Source organism: Theropithecus gelada, chromosome 14 (genome assembly GCF_003255815.1).
Source record: "Theropithecus gelada isolate Dixy chromosome 14, Tgel_1.0, whole genome shotgun sequence".
Classification (NCBI taxonomy): domain Eukaryota; kingdom Metazoa; phylum Chordata; class Mammalia; order Primates; family Cercopithecidae; genus Theropithecus; species Theropithecus gelada.
In genome coordinates, this window is record NC_037682.1 from 54,199,628 (window position 1) to 54,223,044 (window position 23,417).

General features: G+C 47.8%; 1 protein-coding gene across 3 annotated transcripts in view; it reads left to right on the plus strand.

Annotated features, from left to right (window-relative positions):
• Positions 1–23,417, plus strand: part of GALNT18 (polypeptide N-acetylgalactosaminyltransferase 18) — a 363,310-nt gene that overhangs the window by 320,158 nt on the left and 19,735 nt on the right. For all 3 annotated transcript variants that reach the window (XM_025357812.1, XM_025357813.1, XM_025357814.1), the window contains one exon: positions 20,402–20,566. In XM_025357812.1, coding sequence (XP_025213597.1) covers positions 20,402–20,566 — 165 coding nt within the window. The remainder of the gene's footprint in view (positions 1–20,401; positions 20,567–23,417) is intronic.

The window sequence follows — 23,417 nt, forward strand, 5'->3', positions numbered from 1 at the left end:
ATCACAGGGTGGTGTGATGCCAGCTGGGCACACAGGCAACGTGCAGTGCACACTTGCTAATGAGTGAAGGTTGCAGTGAGAATATGGGATGGACTTCCTGGTTAGTCAACTACCCAGGCATACTCTTCTCCTTAGGATCTCAAGGAAAACTGAATCTAATTTGCAATTTTCTCCCTGACAGTACTGACAGCAGGTTTCTAAGATTTGGTTGGAGGAGATTTGAAAACATCACTCAATCAGTGCTACCCTTCCCCATCCACCCTGGGCTTGGTCACAGGCTGCAGGCTACAGGCTCATAAGCTCCCTCCTGGCTTGTGAGGGCTGTCTACACACGCCTCCTGCCTTTAAGGTTCTCCACTTTCTCTGAGGAATTGAGGTACCCATCTCCCCACTGGGAGATGTCTAATCTCAGCATTCCAGGGCCTGAGCATTAGAGCCAAAGCCCCCCACTTCCCTTCTTCCCTTTCTCATCCCTCAAGTCTCAGCCCAAAGCCTACTTCTTTAGGGCAGTGTTTCCTGATTATCCCATCTAAGGTGCCCTTACTTGTTTTTCTTAGATCTCTGTACCTTGTCTGATTTTTTCACAGCTCTTGGATTTGGTGATTATTTGTGAATTGTTACACCTGATGGTCTTTCTCCACCACTAGATGGTGAGTTCCTCCAGGGCGAGGCCTTTGTTTTATTCTCCAGGTGGCCCCTTGTTCCTAGTGCACCACCTGGCACAGGGAAGCCACTCAATGCACCTCTGTTTCCTAAATGAATGTTAAGAAAGCTGTTGATTTTTTTTATGTAAATGAAGGCTTAGCCAGTCTTCCACACAGAGCTCTCCTAGCAGCCTGCACAGACACACAGCCCTTGAAAATTCCCAGCCTTAATCTCCAGCCTGTTTTTTCATCTGTAAAATGGGGTTAAAGCCATCTACCTTGTAGAGGCTTCGTGAAGATTAAGGGGAGGGATACAATTGACCCTTGAACAACATGGGTTGGAACTACATGGATCCACTTAGATACAAATTTTCTTCTGCCTCTGCCACAGCAAGACAACCCCTCCTCTTCCTCCTCCTCTGCCTGCTGAACACAAAGATGCCCTCCACCCACCATTCTTTGGAGAGTGAAGAACTTTATGATGGTTCATTTCCACTTAGGAAATAGTAACTGTATTTTCTCATTTTGAAATTTCTTATTTCTATTTTCTTTTCTTTAGCTTACTTTATTGTAAGAATTTGGTATATAATACACATAAAACACAAAATATGTGTTAACTGTTTATGTTATCAGTTAGGCTTCTGGTCAACAGTAGGCTGTTAGCAGTTGTTTCGGGGGAGTCAAAAGTTATACGTGGATTTCCAATGGCATGGGGAGTCAGCACCCCTAACCCCTACATTGTTCAGGATCAGCAGAAAATAGGATGCTTGGCACCAAGTCTGGCACACATGAAACCCTCAATCAACCAGGTAATCGCTGTTATTCTAGTATTAGTATTAGTTATTATTAGTCAAGATAAGAGCTGGCAGAATCTGTATCTGTTTATCACATTCAGTATCTTTGTATGGAGACCTGGGATGGGAGCTTGAGAGATGTGCCCTCCCCTACCGGGATAGAAGCCAGCTCCTGGTTATCTTTCTTGATGATGGACCAGTTGCTATGGGCACAGGTTGGGAAAGAGCAGGGGACACCTCCTTCTGTTAGTGTCTCTCCTGCCACCAAGTCATGCTAGCACATGATGCTGACCTGCCTTTCCATTTGACTCAACCCCCAGGCAGGATACATGTAAACTCCTCAGACCCCAGGGATTGGCAGGGCTGCTTTCACTAACACTTCCCCTTTCAGCTTTCTATAATTCATTCCCCCATTCAAGACGGTCTTGCAGAACCACACCCAGGAGGGTCCAGGATATGAACAGCAAGCCAGTGACAGAGTATAAGTTGCAAGAGTTCCATCACCCTAATGGCTTGGGTACCATGCCCTCCCTGAAGGCACTTCCTCTTTCATTTGAAGCAGGAAGTGGGGAGGCTTTCCTGTGATGTCCCTTGCACCAAGTGTAGGCCTTCAAGAAGTTGGGTACTTGAGTTGCTGCTCTTTTGTCCCATTTCTTAGTAGGGTGTCACCAACTTTTTGGGTGAGGCAGTTCTTTACTACGTGGGACTGTCCTATTCAATGTAGGATGCTTACCATTCTTGGACCCTGACACCAGCAGTGTCCATATGAGACTAAAACATCCCCATACACCTCCAAAAGGCCCCTGGAGGAAGTGGTACCCACCCCTGGCTGAGAATCTGAGAAAGGAGAGTAAATAAAGAAGCTCTGGGATTTGGGAATGGCTGGCGGCATTGAGTGTGGGTATCTGAATAATGTTTATATCAGGGCAGCTTAAGGATATGCTTGTCTATTTCAAGACAGTTCCTAAGGAGATGTGTTCAGAATATATCACAGGCATAAATGGATTCTTATATTTGATTTTCCCAAGTAACCCAATTGTCACCACATTGCCTTTGTCCCAGATGCTTTTTCTGAAATCGGTTTGTTGCTCTGCATTAGCCCTGCCAGGGTAGAGCTTTGGTGGAGTCCTTGAGGTTAGCACTGTCTTAATATACTGGGAATTTAAGCAGAGCTGGGTCCTCTAAATCAATCACCAGAACAGCTTTAGTTGTTTTTTTTTTCTTGCTCAAAAATGCACTATTAAATGCAGACACACGTGTGGGAGTGGAGGTTGGCTTGGGTGAAGGACACATTTTAAAAGAGAAATTTTATAACTTTTTTTTCTGCAGAAAAAAGGACTTGCTGGTCTTGCTTCTTGTACAACTGGGCTACAGAATAGATTTGCATCTCCTTCTATCAGTGTCTCTTCTGCCACCAAGCAGCATTTTTAGCATCCTTGGAATAAGCTGGGTTGTTCAGAAGTCACCTAATCATATTTTCCTGGGGCATTCCAGGTGTTTAACAAATACGTGTTGAACAAAGGAATAACTAGATTAATGGAAAATGAAAGCTTTTTAAGTGGTGATTACAAAATGGAATGAGCCAGTGTTCATCTTCTTGCCCCCTCTGGGGTCTTCTAGGGTGGCAAGGTTCACCCTATCCTTGGGACCTGAGGACAGTTGAATCCAAGGGAGCATTTCATCCCTCATAATGCGTGCCTTGGTTGTGGAATGTCTGGGAGGACATGGCAGTGAGAAAACTTCTATCCGAGGAAGCAAATGAGGAAGTGGAGCCAGCGAGTATAGACTTCTTTTGCTTAGAATTTGCTGTGAAGGGATGGGGGTCCTGGCCATCAGAAGGGATGTGGGGTTGAAAGGAGGTGTGCATTTGGATTTGCTTTTTAAAGAAAGCAATAAGGGAACATATTTTGCAACTGAAGGGAAGAAACAAGTAGAGAGAGAGATCTGATATATTTAGGGGGACAATTAACAAAGCAATATCCCTGGGGGTGGGGACAGGGCGAGAAGAGGTGGGGTGGTCCTGGATGACAGGAAATGAACTTCTGCTGAGGTCCAGGAGGAACAAGTTTGCAGGCTGTCTTGCAACTGAAGCATAAGGGGATCTGGGTATGTGAGAGAATGGAGAAGGTTTAGAAACCCTGCAGAGTGAAAGTGGCTCAGCTGCTAAGCAGGTACCCAAAGAAGTAATACTAGGTTGTGTTGAAGTACCTGGTTGAGGTTAAAGATCATGAGTTTGTGGTGGATTTAATTTACTCAGTGCTGTGAATTTTCTCTAGTAGTGCTAGCATCCAGGGAACAGGTGTGGAGAAGGTGAACGAGGCTATAGAGGTGGAGTTTACACGGTGTAAAAGGCAGAAAAAGTAAGGAATTTAAAAACTGAAACTGCTAGCAAGAGTGTCGTTATTGAAAATTGGGTGCAGCCTTTCTAGGGAGAGGTCAGGAAAGAGTGGTAAGTATAGAAGGAAAGAAAGAAAATTATTATTTCAAAGGCCTCAATTAGGTTGATGAGCAGGCATTGGGAAGTAAGAGAGTGGGTAATCAAGATTAATAGGTGTGTCATTTTGTGTTGCTATCACCTGAGGCTAAGAAATTAATAATGAACAGAAATGTATCAGCTCATAGCTATGGAAGCTGGGAAGGCCAATATCAAGGGGCCAGCATCTGGTGAGGGCCTTCTTGCTGTGTCATCCCATGGTGGAAGAGTGGAAAGAAGGGCTCAAGAGGGGACTAAACTTGTCCTTTTATAAGGAACCCACTCCCTCGATAATGACATTAATCTATTCATAAAGGCAGTGCCCCAATGACCCAGACACCTTCCATTAGGCCCCACCTCCCAACACCACCACATTGAGGATCAAGTTTTCAACATGTGAACTTTGTGGGGCACAGTCAAATCACAGCAAGGTGATTGGGCAGAAGTAGGGCAATGGAGGATTAGACTTCACAGGTAAAGTGGTTTGGGGCACTAAGAGCTGGGGTCTAGGTGTGGGTGGGCTAAAGTGGAACACAGCACACCACCCCAGAATTGAGGCCACAGTGCAATGTGAATGCTGCCCAGTGTGATGTAGAGGAAGCTGTGAGCCTAGTGCCAAATACCCTGATGGACATAGCTGACTGCCTGGCACTTAAGTGAGAAGAACAACATGGACAGAGGGCAATGGTGTGTGATGTCTGATTCTTATGGAGGAGGTGTTTTTTATACTAGGATGGAAGAGTGTACGTGTAGAAGAGGCACCAGGGGAGAGGAGAATGTCAGCTCCACCTTGAGTCCTGATTAGAGACTCAGCACATTCAAAAACACACGAATAATAGCATCCTCCAGGAAGAGCCTTGTTTGGTGGGAAAGGAAAGGTTTGTTTTGTTGGAAAGGGCCATCCTGGAATGATACTGTGGGTTTGATAAGAGGCTTCAGAAGGCTCAAGAAAAGGATTAGGAGGGAGGGCAAGGAAGGGGGGAAGGTCAACTGGGGAAGAAGCACAGAGCATATCAGGGGTGGAGGATAAGAAACCCCCACAAAGACAACAAAAATTAAAACTCATGTAGGGACACATTTAGTGAACTGCCTTTATTGAAAGTAACATATCTTCATGACAATAGACAATGAAATGAATATCTGAGACTGGTGTCATCCAGGAAATCTGTGCTATGTGATTTCCACCATCGAACTACATGACGAGGTTCTTCCTGCCAGGCCAGGAAATGGTGAGTAGAGTGGTATATGGAGATAGAATCATTGAAGATTTTTCTGCCAGGGAGTCTTCATGATCCATCTTCCACTGGAGTTTCCTCTAAGGTAACTCTTGTGGCTAAGGTAAAGCCACAAGGAAGTTCCATATGAACTGGGAGTATTAGATAAAGTGGGTGTCAGAATCAGATTGAGAGAAACTACATCTCCTTGTAATGCAGCCACTGTTGTCACCCTTGGCCCCCAGCTTTTGTGCTCAGGACAAAGCGCCTGCTTCCAAAACTCTGTCTGTCCTCATGGCAACTGAATTTTGTTCCCATCACATTGCTCCTGTATTTCATGCTACATTCTGTCCAGGACCATCAGGGCTATATGGAGTTTCCACTGTGCCAAAGGAAGTGATCAGCATCCCAGCTGCCATGAAGAAAAGAGGGCTGGGTAGTAGTGACCTTGGGAGGTCAAGGATGCCTTCCTAAAGAACTGCTTCAGGACCTTAAAGGAAGAAAGAGTGGGATGTGCACCAGCAAAAGCAGAGAACAATTCAAAAGTGGGGGCCACATGTGGAAAGGGGTAGCATCAGAACCTTTCCTTCTTTCCTCTTGAAGAAGCTGGGCATTGTGGTGGTTGAGGTGGGCTTTAGGGCCAGATGACTTGAATTCGGATCCCAGCTCTGCCAGTTTTCCTGTTTGATAGCAAATTGTTGCTATCCAATAATTTACCTCTGTTTCATTCTTTTTTCTCATCTAAAAGTGGACATGCCCTCATCTCTTCCCCAGGGTTATTTTGAAGATTTAAATAAGTATGTATAAAGCATTTAGCATTCCTGACATATAGTGTGAACTCATTACATTGGAAATATTATCATTATAATAATTTTTGTCCATCAGGAGGGGATAAAAAGGAATGCAATTTGCTGAACACCTACCTTGTGTGCCATATACTTTACAAACACCTGTAAAAATGAGGTACCTGTATCAGAACACTTTACCATATAACAAACTACCCCAAAATTTAGTAGATTGAGACACATCTATTTTTTTTCTGAGAGCAGGCAATTTGGGCTAGGCCAGACTGGCCCTATCTCCTGCTGGTCTCAGCTGAGTTGACTCAGGCATCTGTGGTCAACTGCTGGTCAGCTCGTTGACTCTGTTTCTGGAGACCGGCTGACAGTCAGCTGGAGTGAGGGGCTTCTGGGCTATGTGTGTGTTATCTCACAGACTAGGTCAGGCTTCTATACATGGTGGCAGGCACAGGGCAGCAAGAGAAGGCTTGAGTTCTCAAGCCTCACCATGCATGATTGCTCATCAGGTCTATGGTTGTATTACATCGGTGATGCACATTTCATTGGCCCAAAGTAAGACACAGCACAGCCCAGACTCAATAAAGGGAGAAATGAAGTGAAGGGAAGAGCTGCGCAGTCACATTGCAAAGTAGTTTGTATGCAAGGATGGGAAAAATCTGTGGCCATTTGTATAACACATCACAATGCCTCATCATGTTCACTTTGTATTATTTTATTCATTTGTTCACTCATTCAGAAATATTGAGTGCCCATCTTGTGATATGGCAAGAAAAGGGATCCCCAATGTGAATGGCCTTAGTTTTGTAATACTTTCTCTGTCATAGCACAATCCATTTGGCATTGCTATCTGAGGTCTGTAACATCCAATAAAGACATGAGCTGGAGGAAAGCAGGTCATATTTTCCCCAGGGACAAGGAAAATGGAGATGGAGATGGTGTTGGATCAAGTGAAATAGAGAGATTTATATCTGCAGATTAAAATCAGCCACCATTATTTTATCCACATGAACGCCATTTTTTTTTCTGGGTTAACATCTCCCTACTGGATCTTAACCTGCATATTTTATTGCTATGTTCTTTCCTACATCCTTCTGATCACCAAGATTGCTATTGAGTCCAGATCCCACATTGACCGTATGTCATCTGTGCATACTCGCACATGTGCATGCACACACACACAGAGATACACACATACATACATACATACACACACACACACACACACATTCCACCACTCTCACTGGGAATATTCTAAGCTCTCCTTAATGCTGTGCAAAATAACTATTGTATGCCAAAAAGGTATTGAGCCTCCTCATTTCTCAGGAGAACCAGGTAAGGTCTAGACATGGCATAGACTATGTCCTAGGGAGAGACCCCATTCTATCCAAGTCATTAATCCTCTGGGCTATATGGAGAGTGATGTCCAAGGCCCAAAACTGGCCAGAGAGCAGCTTAGAGGAGTTTTGGAGTAAGGGATATGAGGCAGGCACCAGGGAGTGCACCTGCATGAATTTCTGGATTCCATATGCCCCTGGAATAATTTAACACATTGATTCAACTAATATGTTTTGAGTGTATATCATGTAACAAACAGGAGGTTCATTAATAGAGACAGAAGGGTGAGCAAGACAAACATGGTGTCTGCCCTCAGGGAACTTGGAATCTAAAGGGGGTGACTGCTGTTATGGTAGCATCCCTGACAGCTAACACTGAGCACAAATCCTTCCATGTAATTCTGCCAACATCCTTGGAGGTTGGCAGCATTTTTAGCCTGTTTCCACTGATAAGTAAATTGAGGGGATGAATGGCTGTGTAAACTGTCTCTAGTCACACAGCTCAAGGGTAGTGGGGGCAGGGACTTGAGTCGAGGCAGTTTGGATCCAGAGTCAGTCTTTCTTGAATCAACCCTCTCCTCCGGAGACCCACATTGAATCAAGTCTCATTGGTATCTATGTTCAAAGTTTCTTGTACTTTTCCTTAAGAGCATGCATCACATTTAGAAGTTCTATTTTGGTGTGATTATTGGGGGAGGGAGCTGTCCGTCAGTTCAATCTGTCTTATGCTCCAGTAATATATGACCTCAAAATCTCAGTGGCTTACTGGGCCCTACTGCACGTCTGTTTCTTCCCTGACCTTATCTCTCTCTTGCAGAATCTTGTCAAAAGCAACTGATACTAAAAAGGCACACTCTGCATCTAAGCACGGGCTCACTTGCCGTATTATCAGTCTACCAAGATATTGCAGGCCAACTAAGATATTTATATCTTACCAAGCGATTTCACCAACCGTCTCATGGTTGCATAGATGAGGTCACCATCTTTCCAGCCTCCAGTGGTGGTTTACTCATCACCTACCTCTGGCCTTAAAGTCAGTGCCCATACTTTAAGGTTTGGCAGTACCCCTCCTCTAGTGTCGGTTTTTTTATTAGTCATCTTAAGCTGATGTCCCCACATCTCAGTGGATTACAAGATGTGTTTATTTCTTACTCATGCTACATGGTCGTCATCATTCAACTTCAGCTCTGTCATCTCAACTTTTTCTAGGGCCAAAGGGGCAGCTCCTTTCTAGGATGCTGCAGGTCCAGTGGCAGAGAACAAAAAGACAGTCGATATATCACATATTGCTCTTGAAGCTTCTGATTGGGAATGACATCTGTCACTCACACTCATGTTCCAGCTAGTCATGTGGCCATTTCTGACATTAATGACGTGGGGATGTACAATAGCTCAGTAGGGAGGGGAATACAGGAAGAAGCATCATAGGAGAGGGCAGAGACTATTTTGAACAACAAGTCAATCTGTTAGAGTAGTTAAGAAGTATGAATTGACTGTCACAAGCTGATGCAGAGTGGGCAGACTGTTGTTTGTGAAAAGAGTGTCAGGGGAAGTATTCCTCAGTGCATACGGTATGCACCCTCTTTGCTGTTTGTGAGTGAGTGAGTAGGCACAGCTTATAGCAGACAAGCAGACACAGCTATGAAGTGTTTTGAGCAATACCTTCCAAAATAGAGCCCAGTAGTCAGATATCAGGTGTTTGAGATTTCTTGAACATAGAGAACTTACTAATGAACAAGCTAACTGTATTTGTTAATTTGCGGGTAGGTCATTATCAACAACAAATAAAACAAATTTGGGTAGCTTAAGGTAAAGACAAAGGGTGAATGTTTTAGAGAAAACCTGGGGCGATTCCTTTTTAGACTCAGAGGAAAGGTCGAGGGGAAAGGCAGGAACTAGGACAGCTCCAGGGGCCTCAGCAGCAAAATTCATGGCTCTTCCCTAGAGAGTTGCCCTACATGTGTCTTAGCTTCAGGGCTACTTTTCTATGTCTTTCTCTTTCAGGTTTTAAATTCCTGGGAGAAGTCTTCTTGGCTCTTTGTAACAGCTCCATTCTCTCTGATGGGCAGGGTGGCAGAGTCCCAGAGCATAGACCATTTGGGCCAAGCCCTAGGCAGAGCCATCTTCAGAGGAAATGGGTTACTGTCAGCCAGGCTGACAAGGGGTGTGTGCTAAATTACTAGAGGCAGCTACTTCCTGAGGGTCAAAGCGAGGATGAAATGTGCTTTTTACCAAAGGTGTCCCCTATCTCCAGATGACCTCATCACCTACAGAGAAGGATTGGCAAGATAAGTTTATGTGATGGTGTCCCATGAACAGTCCCAGGTCAGAAGGGTGCAGCTGTTCCTCAGAGCCCCAGGTCTGCCTTGCAGGGACCTCAGGTGTCATCATGGCTGCTGCACTGAAAGGTGGCCTGTCAGATGTGGAGTCCCCAAAAGGCTCAGGAGCACCAAGTCTGGTGTGTATGAGCCCCACTGCTGACTGAGGTTGTGCTAGGGCCCAAGTCCAGTGACAGGCTTGGGCTCAGCCTCAATCTAGTGTCAGTGCTGAGGACCTGGGCATAATGGCCACAGGTGGAGCTAGCCACGGGCCAGCATTGTCTTGAGTCAGGTTTCTCTAGAAGCAGATCCTGAGACAAGGGTTTGTGACAAGTAATGTATCTGGAAGGCAGTTCTAGAAGCACTAGTAAGGCAGTGGAAACATGAGCCAAGGGAGAAAGAAAGGCCAATCAATGGCATGTGAATGCACAGGTTAGCAATGTGGGCCGCTGGTGCCAGTGCTGCTGGGGATTTCTGGAGGCCTGTAGGGAACATGTCTCCAAATTATCCCAAGAAGGAAGAAGGATGGGTTATTTGTCCACCAGCTTCCATCCATCATTGGTTGGGGGCTGCTTCTGGAGCTAGGTACAGGAAAGGCAAGCTCCTGCAGCAAGAAAAGGCCCCCAGGCAGAGGGCAGCAGGGGCCGACAGAGGAGGTTGTTCACACAGCCAGGGCTGGGGAGTGCCCAGATGCATGGGTGAGGCACTAACAGTATCCGCTACAGCCACAAACAGGGCTGACACCAGGTTATGCTGTCAAAGTGAATGGGATGGGTTTTCCAGGAGTCACTCTAGCTTTGTCCTATATCCAGGAGAGGCTGAGCCCTGAGGGGGATTGCCACCACACCCTTGCTATGTTCCACATCTGATGATGGTCTTCTCAAGGGTTGCTGATGGGCCAAGTATGTTTTGAAGGACAGCCACTGAGGGCTGTCAGTCTCTCTGCCTTTTAAGACTGAGTGCAATGACTGCATCTCCAGAGCACCGGAGATATCCAAGTGCAGTGTCGCTCTCCATGCCCTTTGCGGCTCTTTGCTGTCTGGTTTTGTTCTGACAGCAGCACGCATCCTGCGCATACCCTTTCCCTGAGCCAAGTCCAATTCTTCAACGACGGGGGCCCGGCCTACCACCCTGGCCATTGTTATTGATTGGGCGTCCTCTGTGATCTGTCCCATGGCAGTGTGTTTCTGCTTGACGTGGCTTTTGTTTGCAGCTCCCATCTGTGTCAAGGCACTTTGCTGGAGAGAGCCACTGAGGCAGGAGCCTGTCCCAGGCAGCCAGGATGGTCTTGGGGATGCAGGCAGAGGGCAGGAGGAGGAAAGGGAGGAGCAGTGGCAGAAGAATCTGGGTGAGGGGCTAAGGCCTAGATCAGGAGAGTTTGCAAGTGCTGGTCCCTAGAGACAGACCCGGAGGCTGCAGAAAAAGGGAGACTTCACCAGCAATCCCAGTAAAATGGGGCACCCATTCTTTGTCTTATACTCAACCACACCGAGGCACCTCCAGGCCAAGCTTGCTTCCAGGCTCCTTGGATGTTTTAGAGTCAGAAGACTCTTAGAGCCCCTCAGATGTGCTAACAAGTGGGGGCACTCACGGATCTGAGTCACAGCTCCCTGGGGGCCAGCGGGGTGCTACCCAGTCTCTTCCCCGCCTCATCCCATTGGCACTATCATTCCTTAAATGGCATTGTACTGTCATGCCTCTGTGGCTTGTGTTTGCCTGTTTCCTCTGCTAGAAGTCCCTTGTCCTTGACAAATATTTGGGCAAACTACTCTCTCTTTAGGCTGTTCTCTTTAGACTCATTACTCACTGACAGCCCCAGGTAGAGACTGTTACTCCAGCTCTGGGGCACCCCAGCACGCTGCCCACCCATCTGTTGTAAGCTGGCCACGAACATATTCTACCCATCCTCCAGCACTGTCTGTCTCTCCACCAGGCTGAGACTCCCTGAGGGAGGGGCTCCCCGTCTCCTCTCTGCTTTCCCAATGCCCAGGCCAGCCCCGGCACCTGAGAGGCACAAAGGGTGTTTGTTGAATTGATTGGGATCAACTCCTCACTGATAGGCTGAATTCCAGTTATAAACCTCTCCCCAAAAAGCTGAGGGATTCGTGTGCCTGTGCTCAGCCTCACCTGTTCCCCCTCCACCAGGGAAATGGGTTCACAGAGGAAGCCCTGAGCTAGAAACCCAGCCTTACACATGTATGTCATCACACTAATGGAGAATGGTGCCTATAAATGCTTCCCGTTCCTCACATGGACCTCATGCTGTGGTTGATGAACATAAGATCATTCTGGAAATGACTCTCCTTCATTTCTGATTTAGCATCAGCACACTGTGGCCCTCAGCACTGTAACGAACCTCTGTGTCAAGGGGTTAATGACCAATAACCAAACCCTTAAATCAGCCTGCCTGTCTGCAGAGAGGCCTGCAGCTTGTTCTTTGAAAAAGAGGAAAAAGCCCATTTCTAATACACATTCTGGATGTCACAGCCAGCACTCTGTAAATTGAAATTTAATAAAGCAAGGCTCCCTTCCTTCTTCCCGCCCTCTGTGTCTGGCACCCTGCCTGTTTCCATGACTCTTACCTGCAGACCTATTGATCAGACTCAAGACAGGGACACAGAGATGAGGGGGTGAAGCATTGTAGCTGGACGGGTAGCCCTCTCCCTCCTGGGTCTTTTCTTGGCCTCCTATGGATACCCTGGTCCCTGCCTACCTTGTCCTTGCCCTGCAGATAGGGATAAGTTCCCCCTTCTCATTGTGGGGGCAAGCTAGATCCCTATCTGCAGGGGCATTGCTTTTAAGCTAGAATCCAGAAGGGTGTGTGCTGCACCAACATTTCACTCCTAGGCTTCCCAAACTCTCCTTAACCCAGGTGGTTTTTAACCTTAGTTGCACATTAGAATCACCTGGAATAAATCCCTGTGCCCAGGCCCCAGCCCCTGAGACTGCGGTTTGTAGGTTTTAAAGCCCCCCAGGTGATTCTGCTGTGCAGCCAAGGTGGAGAGCCCTGCCTTAGCTTGATTGCATTTAGGAGTTTGTCCTTGTGAGTCTTGTGATTTCATTTGCTCTCAGATATTCCTCGTCTTGCAAGATCCAGGCCATAGCTTGACTGTGCCTTCAATGACCTTTGCCAACCGCCTGATTTTAAAAGTTTGCAATCACCCTATTATGTGCAACTCTTAACTCCCTAGACAGTGTCACACCACTCCCCTGTTATGTCCCCCAGCCCCTCAGAGAGCTGGGCTCTTAATTCCTTGTTGGGCTGCAACCATCCAGAATATGGATAAATATCCAAAGAAATGACAAGGATGCTGGTTCATCCATTTCCAGTGTAAGTGCCTGGCCAATTCAGTTGTTTTCCCCCTTATGATGGGTTCTAGAACCTCTTGTAAACAGTGTCCCAGTATAACTCTCCCTTTCCACCCCTCACCACTCTCCAGGCCCAGGACAGTTTCAGCCAAAGACGATCACTGCTGCCCCATGCTGGAGGCTCAGTGGGGAGAGGCTAAATGCCCCAAAGATACCTCATTTTTCACGGACACCTACTTGATAGGCCAGCACAGTTGCCAAGGAAGCCTCATTTAATGGAGGAAAAACAGCTGGTCCAAATTTACATGCCCATTGTTTGGAAGAGAACTCGTACTCCAGTTGTGCCTTGAAAATGTGTCTATTATTAAGTAATGTAACTAACCCTATTTTGCCCAATGTTCTAGATTTGCCTGGGAGGCCCTCCTTGACTCTTCCTCTGCCCATCCCATGATTTTTGCATCTCAGTCTTTATTTAGCTTCGTGAAGGTTCCAGAATTTCTGCGGCGGCTGAGGCATGACATAGGTATTGAGGTCTTGATAGAAGAGGGGATTGGATGATTGAAAAATACATGAATTGTAGTTCTACTTTTAATTCTTTAAGGAATCTCCAAACAATTTGATCCAGCAATCCCACTCCTGGGTATCTACTCAAAGGAAAAGAAGTTCTTCTATGGAAAAGACTGGCACACACATGTTTATTGCAGCACAATTCACAATTGCAAAAACATGGAACCATCCTAAATGTCCATCAACCAACGAGTAGATAAAGAAAATGTTGTATAAATACCATAGACTTCTACTCAGCCATGAACAGAAATGAGATAATGGCATTTGCAGCTACCTGGATGGATCTGGAGGCCATTATTCTAAGTGAAGTAATTCAGGAATGGAAAACCAAACATCCTATGCTCTCACTTAAAGTGCAAGCTATGCTATGAGGATGCAAAGGCGTAAAAATTATATTATGGACTCTGGGGATTTGGAGGAAGAGGTGGGAGGGGAGTAAGTAATAAAAGATACACAATGGGGCCAGGCACAGTGGCTTATGCTTGTAATCTCAGCAATTTGAGAGACCAAGGCAGGCAGTTCACCTGAGGTCAGGAGTTCGAGACCAGCCTGGCCAACATGGTGAAACCCTGCCTATACTAAAAATAAAAAAAAAAATTAGCTGGGTGGGTGGCATACACCTGTAATCCCAGCTACTTGGGAAGTGAGTCAGGAGAATTGCTTGAACCCAGGAGGCAGAGGTTGCAGTGAGCTGAGATCATGCCACTGCACCCCAGACTGAGTGACAGAGTGAGACTGTCTTAAAAAAGAAACAAAAAAACTACATATTAGGTACAGTGTACACTGCTTGGGAACTGGGTACACCAAAATCTACCACCTGTTCCCCCAAAACTTTGAAATAATTTTAAAACAAAAATATGTAAATTGGCCATATCAAAGAATGCAAGGGAGTGGGGCCTGGTGGAGGTTGGAGGCAGGAGGTTGAGGTTCTCGTCCACATGTTTGCAAAGGCTCTTTGGTGGAGTAGAAGCTAACAAAGGCCTCCTCATCCGCAACATCCTCCTCCTGGACAGATGCCTCCTGCTTTAGAGAAGTGGTTTTCAAACTTCTTAAAATTCGTCAAAACCTATTGTTCAAAGAAAATGTTATATGAAAGTCAATTATCCAAAAGACAAAAGAAGATCTGCTGTGGTGGGGCTGGGAGAGGGACTCTGGAACCCCAACCACGATGGCCCCTGAGACCCCTTCTTGGAGTCCCCAGAGCTCAGCGTGACAACCTGATGGGAACGGCCCCGGTAGTCCCATCGCTGGTTCATGGGTGAGTTCAGAGTGGCCCTTGGGACCAAGCTCCCGGGCCTGGGCAGCTGCAGCTGAAGTTCGGGACTGGGCAGAGGCGGTGGCCATCAGTGCGGCCGAGGAGAGCCCCTCCGAGGAATGGGTAAGGGACCACAGGCCCTGAGCTGCCAGAACTCAGCCTTCCTTGGGACTTCTCCCTAGGCAGGGAGGGGAGAGAGCAACTGCCTACCTGAGTGTCTTCACAAGTTTTTAAAACTCTCATAGCCTCAGTTTCCTTGGTTTTTTTTTTTTTTTTTTTGAGACGGCTTCTCGCTCTGTAGCCCGGGCTGGAGTGCAGTGGCCGGATCTCAGCTCACTGCAAGCTCCGCCTCCCAGGTTTACGCCATTCTCCTGCCTCAGCCTCCCGAGTAGCTGGGACTACAGGCACCCGCCACCTCGCCCGGCTAGTTTTTTGTATTTTTTAGTAGAGACGGGGTTTCACGGTGTTCGCCAGGATGGTCTCGATCTCCTGACCTCGTGATCCGCCCGTCTCAGCCTCCCAAAGTGCTGGGATTACAGGCTTGAGCCACCGCGCCCGGCCAGTTTCCTTGTTCTTAAAAGTGGCAGTAGCCACAGGCATGGAAAACACCTAGCAGAGGACTGCTAGGGGCACAAAACTGTGCATGTTTTCTTCTCTTCCTTCCCTTCCTGAGGCTGTTCTGCTCCAGGTGGCAGAGTTTCCATCCGCCAGGTGAGGCTTGACACACGTGAGGCGTGGCTCCTACGGAGGGCTGGAGGCCAGGCTCTGAGACCAGGGTATCCTACAGGGTGGGGCCCTTGCCCCAAGGTGAGGGGACAGAGTCAGGAGAACGTCCGGCCCTAGGGGGACATTACCCAGCCTCGACTCTGTGGCTCCGAAGGCAGGAATGTGAACCAGAGTTCTGTGGTCTCCCTGGCCAGCTGTTGGCTCTCAGTCATGGCTCCTACCCCTGGCCTGGAGGAGAGGAAAATGCTGCTAGCATAAGATCCAGGATACGGATGTGTTGAGTCTTTTACCTTGCAGGTGATTTTGCTCTTCCTCCTGCAAGCATCAAAATGAAATGCTGGAGATCTGGTTTGCAGCCCTGCTGAGCTGTGTGGGGCTGAGTAGAGAATGAGCCAAATCAATCATTGGCAGCTGAGGAGGAGCTGAGTGGGCAGGGATGATGTTTCTCTGCCCTGGGGGTTTGTAAGACGTCCAAGGCAGGATAACAGCTTCCCCAGCCTCGGACCAGTTACAGGAGGGATGCTGCTGTCTCAGAACTTTGTAGCATCTTTTATTCTAGGCCCCTCCAGCTCTCTAGTACTGTATTAGTCCAGGGCCCCATCATGACTGGAAGGGATCACAGTGGAAGCCCTCTCCCGGCTTCTCACTGCCCCTCCAGCTTGGAGGCTGGAGCTGGAATGACCCCAGGGAGGTGCGTGAGGGAGGTGAGTGGTCACACCAGTAGCTCTGGAGTTAAACTGCCTCGCTGTGAATCTCAGCTCCTCAGCAACCGTGTGACTTCGGAAACATTGCTTATGGTCTCCTTGCCTCAGCTTCCTCGTCTATAAGGTAAGGGATAATATTAGTACCTGCCTCACAGAGTTATTGCTAAGATTAAACAAGAATAAAGCATGTAAGTTATTTCATGTCTGGCACAGGGTAAGAGGTAAAAACACGTCAACTTTTATTATACGCTATCTCAGTTGGGGTATCTCAACAGCGGCACTACTGACATTTTGGCTAGATAATTCTTTGCTGTGGGGGGCTGTCCTGTGCATTTAGGATGTTGAGTGGGATCCCTGACCAGCCACTAGACACCTCCCACCACCCCCACCATCATGACAACCAAAAATGCCTCCAGGCATTCCAAATAGCCCCTGGTTTGTAACGTTCCCCCATTCTAAGTCACTTCTTGCCTTACACCTTCCAGAGTCTCCATTGCTCAGAAAGCTTAGCTATGCTTGCTGGGCCTGCAGGCACTGAAAGTGGGGCAACTTGTACAAAACTTTTTCCCCTTTTTTGTGTTTGAGCCATTGGTTTATTTAATCCACTAGGCTGGCTTCTGAGATGTCCGTGTGAGGACTTGAGAGAATCCTCTTTGCCAAACCTCCCTCTGTGATCTGCCAGCTTCGTGATTACGCCAGTCAAAATGCACTTTGTTGTTTTGTTTTTAAATAACAACTGTCCAGCCCTATTATGATTTTCCCAGACTCTGGAGCAATAAACAGCTCTGATGACAGCTGTACCAGATAGTAAGTGCACACGTTTCTCCTGGCATCTCCCTAAACTCTTCAGAGCAGCTAAGTGGATAAAACTGATTTCAGCTGTTACCTGAATAGCCACTTGTGTCTGCCAAGTCTGCTCCGGAGACAAGAACCAGGCTCTGATGACAGAGAAGAAGAAAAACATGGGAATGACTGGCTCCCTTACTGTCCTTGTCTTACAGCCCACATCCCTAAACGTCAGGAAATCTGGGTCCTGGCATGCAGGGAGATTAAGAGCTACAGTGTCCTAAGGAGGTCACAGTGCATTCAACCCAAGGGCATAAACAGGTGTGCACCTTTTGGCGAGAGGCCCAGGTGGCAGGTTGAGGCCCCACACAGTTGAATATTCAGGGCAGGCTTTCTGGATGTGGTGGGTTCTCGTTTCTATTTTCAAAGTAGTGAGAGTTGGGGTAGGTGAGTGCAAGAAGTAGGGGCACTTCTCATATTCATGTGATTGGGGTCATTATTTCCTGACACATTGTTGGTTTCCCTAAAGTGGCATGGCTTCTCCAGGACAGGGACCATGGATTTTCTCATCTCTGTAACCCTAGATCCCAACTTAGAGATTACTTGTTAGTTGAATAGAGGTGATGCCTAACTCTATGGCTGTTTGATTTTCTACATCCTACCAGTTGCCAAGTTCTCCCTCAACTCCAATAAACTAGAAGCCACAGGACATCAGCTTTTTTTGGTGGTGACCTGGAAATCCCGGCCACACAATGGACAGTCTCAGGATTCCGATGAGCAAACCGCCTCTTGCCCAGGATAGCTTTGAAGAGGCTCCCCTTGCCTCTTGTTCTGGTTACATTTCCACATTGAAGCTGAGCATCCTACATTTGGCCTCTGCTCAGAACTTTGGTCACTGTAAATCCTTCACCTTTGTTATTGGAAGACTCAGTCATTTTAGTCATTTTGATGTCAATTTCCATGGATTTGCCAAACCTGATAACTTGTAAGGTGACCACAGAGAGCAGATCTTAGCTGTAATGAGCATCTTCTCCTCCTCCCTCCAGACACACTCTCAACCCAGCTCCCTCCACCCTGAGAGGCTGACTTTATGGAACGTTTCAATGGAAATCTCTGGTTTCCAGTTGGGTTCTGCCAATGGCCTGACCTAGTACGAGATTGAAGTGGGGAGGAAAGAGTGAATTTGGGGTGTTTGTTAAGCATCACTTGCCATGACCCCCAAGCCCTCCTCTCAGCTTTCTCTCCATGACTTTTCTCTTACAGGTTCTGGTGACAGCTCTGTCCTCTCATTCCGCTGGGCATAGGGGTACTAACGGCTTCTTGTTACTTTCCCCAGGGAACCATCCTATCCCTTGTGGTTCCCTGACACCCTACCCACACCTTTGAAAATGGTGCCTTTATTACACACTCCTCAGGTCTCCCCCTACTAAAGTGGGTCATCTCTTTCCTGTTGAAGTCTGGAATGTTCCTAAGGGAACACCCTGCCTGCCCTCCACCCCCTCCCAAGAGCCTAAAGAGACTTCTGAGCATCAGGAAGAATCTGCCATAAAAGACCACCCTTACTCGCCCTCCTCATCTGCACTGCCTTCTTTCCACTTCTGTCCCTTTTATGGCCTGGCGAACAGGTTTAAAAAGTGCTTGTCAACCATCCTCTTTTACTAAAGCAAAAAATACATCATTTTGCCATTTTGAATTAATCAAAAATATTTGCCAATGAGAATTTTTGAACATGTCAAGATAACCAGAGAGAACACCCTGAATATTTAACCTAAAGTGGAAAAGTGTGGTATCTTGGTTTGTTTCTGGGGCCTAAGCACTGGGGCAGGGGGGCACTAATGATGAGGGTGGCAGCATGTTAATGCCTTTAGCAATGTGAGGAGAAGAGTTCACAGAACCCTAAGACTTTTCACTTGGAGCCCTGATTGGGAACCACGGATCACAGCTAAGGGAAGTTGCTGAAAATGTTGAAGGCCAAGAGTCACGTGGCTTTCCCCTAGACCAGGCCCAAACTACAGCCCATGGGAGACTCCTACTTTTGTAAATAATGTGTTCATGAAACACAGCCATTTGTTCATGTTTTTCTTTTCTGGGATGTGTTTGCACTACAGTAGGAGAGTGAGTTTTCAGAGGCTGTATGGTCCTCTGTGTAGAAAGGAGTTTGCAGAGCGGGCCTGGCTGCTGTCCTTTGAAAGGCTTGCTTACAAGGTTGGCATCCAAGAGCCTGGGTCTCAGGATTCCCAGCAGAACTGATAAGAGTGGCTCTCTGTGCTTAATCTGATTATACAAACAAAACAGCTTAGGTTTGCCACTCACTTTCCTTCTGGAAGTCTGGGATTTTGGTGCATACTAGGCAGAGCCTGCCTATGTGACAGTCCCCTGTAAAAACCGTGGGTGCTGTGTCTCTAATGTGCTTCTCGGTAGATAGACAGCATTTCTCATGTGTTGTCACAACTCAGAGGAATTGAGCATGTCCTGTGCAACTCCCCCAAGAGGGGACCCTTGGAAGCTTGGGCCTGGTTTCCCCTTCTTTTTCCTTTTCCTTTTGGGTTTGTTTTGTATCCTTTTGCTGTCATAAATCATAGCAGTAAGTACAGTTATGTGCTGAGTCCTGTGAGTCCCCATAGAAAATCATCTAGCTGAGGGGTGGTCTTGGAGACTCCCTAGCACACCCACAAAACCAAACATATTTGTCAACCTGCCCTTTAAGAAAAAGTTTGCCACCTCCTGCTCTGCACAGTCGTAGTGTGCATGGAAATGATGTTACACACCTCCCATCCCACAAGACTGTGCTTCCTGAAGGTGCCGTCCAGGCCTTTTGCTCTGACAAAGCACAGTATCTGACATGAAATATTTATGAAGGGAGGAAATCGGGGAATCTGTAAATAGTGGATTAAAGGCGGGCAGATCACGAGGTCAGGAGTTTGAGACCAGCCTGACCATAATGGTGAAACTCCCGTCTCTACTAAAAATACAAAAATTAGCTGGGCATGGTGGTGCACACTTGTAATCCCAGCTACTCATGAGGTGGAGGAAGGAGAATCACTTGAACCTGGGAGGTGGAAGGTTGCAGTGAGCCGAGATGCACCACTGCACTCCAGGCTGGGCAACAGAGCAAGACTCTGTCTCTGAAAAAAAAAGAGAGGTTTGTAAACTGGGTGAAGAAATAAATTTAAAAGGTTATGATCAATGTTTTCCAATGAAAGATTAGAATAGAAATCAGTGTATATTACATATGTAGGGGTGTTTTATTTCTTGTAGTTATACAGGTGGACCAGACACTATACTGGATCATAATGTAAAAGGGTTTCTTTTTGTCTCTTGCAATAGAAAATAATCTGAAGGCCACTGGATGTGAAGACTCCAGGGTCTTCTCTAACTGTGGCCTCTCTGCCAGCTGCCCAGGAGAATCACCACCTACCCTCCTGTCTCTGTGGCCATTGGCATTTATCCACACTCTCTCCCTCCCTCCGCCCCCAGAACGTGTACTACACGAGCAGTCAGCAGATCCATGTGGGCATCCTGAGCCCCACGGTGGATGACGATGACAACCGGTGCCTGGTGGACGTCAACAGCCGGCCCCGGCTCATCGAGTGCAGCTACGCCAAAGCCAAGAGGATGAAGCTTCACTGGCAGTTCTCTCAGGTAACAGCCCGAGCCCGGGCACAGTGGCAGCCGTGTTGGAAAACGAGGAGCGTGGCCTCAGGGGCCAGGGAGGGGATGGAGGAGAGAGGAAGGAGAGAGACTGGCAGTACTGAGGCTGTGGCTCCAGGCTGCTTCTCAGGGATTTGCCGATCACCTACCATGTGCCGTGGGTCTTGTGTGTTAACTATTGATCCCTGTGATATTGGCTTTGAGGGAGTTTATTATTGTTGTTGTTTTACTATAATGATTTTATTATTGTACTTAATTTTTAGATATAAGGAAACTGAGGCTCAGAGAGGGGAGTCCCCTGTCCAGAGTCTCGCAGCTAGGGGTGGGGCTGGGATTTAAACTCGGGTCTTTCTGATTTTAAACCTTCACGTTTCTCCTATACAAGCCTCTGCTCATGAGATGGAGCCCCCAGTCTCCCAGGTGTAGACAGTGCTGGGTCTCTGATCTGCAACCCTCTCTGCCTTCTGCCCAGTATTGGGTCACTCTGGGAGAAGAAGTTTCCTTGCCGGGCAGCATCTTGGGACCATTTGGCAAAAGGCAGTCCTCACACTAGTGACCGTGGGACATTCCTTTATTAAGTCTCTGTTAATTCAGGGGCCCATATTTGACTTCCTGCTCTTCACTGGCCCCTCATAGCTCCCATTATAGAATAGTGGCCAAGGATCTAGATGCCTAGCTTTGAGGAGAACTTCTGCCTCTGCCCAGAGGTCTCCTAGTCACCAGGGAATCTGCTAAGGTAGGATCCATTTTCACCCACAGATAGGGATGCCTGCCTCCCAGGTGGAGCAGGTAAAGTGTTAATAACAGGAAGTGAGGGAGCCCATGGGGTTGTGGAGCCTCAGGGCTGCCTGGGGCTGTACGTGGTGGACACTCCCAGGGAAGTTCAGGAGGGAACACCTGTATTCATGGGACTGAGTGGCAGGAGCCCCTGACTCCAGCCTCCCGGCAAGCTGCTTCTCCCCTGGTGAGGAGGAGGCTGCTGGGGCCACTGCGAGGAACTTTGGAAGCTGGCTATACCTTCATTCCAGTCCTGGCGTCCAGTTACTCTCCCTGTAGAAAGGGTGCTGGTAAGGGGAATCCCAGCTACATCGTATTCCATGGGCATAGGGCACCTTTGACTGTGGTGTGGGTGTGCAGAGTTAGAGGACTGACAGAGACTCTTAGGTCGTAAATAAACGGTGAAGGTCAATACTGAGCTGCAAGTTCAGAACAAGGTCATGGACTTAGGAGCTAGTTAGAAAGCAGAACCAAGAGCCTCAACCAGGGCTGTGTGAACACAGGAAAGCAGATGGTGGAGAGGAGCCCAGGAAACAAATGGGAGCATTTCCGAGGGCAGATGGAGGATGCAGGTGGCAGCTCTGTGAGTCCCAGCTCGCTCTGCAAAGTGTCAGGGGTTCAATGAAAGGGAACTCATGCAAAGGACTCATGGCTCCTGCCCCTTCCTGTCTATGTAACCTTTGGCATGTGCTGTAAACTATAAAGTTCTGTCCCAATAGGAGTAACAGCTAACATTCATATAGTACTTACTGCGTGTCAGGCATATATTAACTCATTTAATCCTCACCACAACCAGATGTGATAGGTACCACCTGACCTCATAGCTGAGGAAACTGAGTCACAGAGAAGTTAACGAACATGCCCAAGGTGCTCCTGCTGGTCATTAGTCATGAAATAGTTCCAACTCTCTCTTACTTCTCATCACTGAAGTTATGTTGGAAGTGGCCACGTGGGAGAAGGCCAGAGGTCAGGGCTGAGGCTTGAGACACAGGGTGTTGGTCCTCCCACCTCCCTCTCTGTGGAAACACCAGATGCGCCAGCTGGGAGCTGCTGCTGACTCGACACTGTGCCTGGCAGAAGCCTTCATCCCTTTCCTCTGCCAGATTTCCAGCTCAGGGGACAGAGGATGGGGCTACATTTCCCTCCTTTCCTCCAAGTTGAGAGGCAGAGGGAGGCCTGGGGTGTGTGGTGTGGGAGGACAGTTAGGTACATGCCTGGTGAGGGATGGCTGCCGTTTCTCAAGATGGACTAGGTGCAAAGTAGGCTTGTAGGTTGGAGACAGCAGCATCCTGCGTGCATATTCTGGGCTCCGTGGAGGTGAGTGGGGCTGACTTTGCTGGGGTGAAATGGGCTTCATGCCTGAGACTGTCTTCAGGGTCTATGTGAGTCATAAGGGACCATTTTCTACTGCCCTCAGCCAGACCTGCTGGGCCTCTGGGTTCAGCTTGCCCTGCCCTCTGCGAATGGAACAGTGCAGGAAGTTGGTGGTGGTGCAGCTAGGGGTGGGCAGGGCTGGTGGCTTCTCAGAAGACAATGTACTTAACTGGGAATGAATGTTAAGAACCTGGGAGCCTGGTCTCTTTGGAAGGAGTAAAGGGCATTCCAGGGAGAGGAAACAGCATGTGTGAAAGTTGTGAGACATCAAAAGCAGGCCGTGCTCAGGGAACTTCCAGGAGTCAGGGGGTGGCTAATCCTGGAGGGCACAGTGGGGAGCGGCCAAAAAGCCTAGAAGGGCAACTGGACCAGGCCTGGAGGCCACAGGACCTGGTGGATTTGGTTCTATGGGAGATGAGGATGTGCAACCCCAGGTCATGTTTAGGTCCGGGATTTTGAAAGCCCCCTCTGGCAGGGATTGTGAAGCTGGATTAGGAAAGATTCTAGAAAACGAAAGAGGCAGGATGAAGAGTTAGCAGGAGGTTGAGATGCAGTTTGAAAGTTTAGCCATTTCTTCCTCCCTCTCCTCCATGACCCTGGGGTCTTCGTGGCCTGCGTCATCCCCCAAAATCTCCTCTCAGCACAGGCTCTAAGGCCAATCCTAGGGGCTCAGCTTTGGTGATGTGGGCTG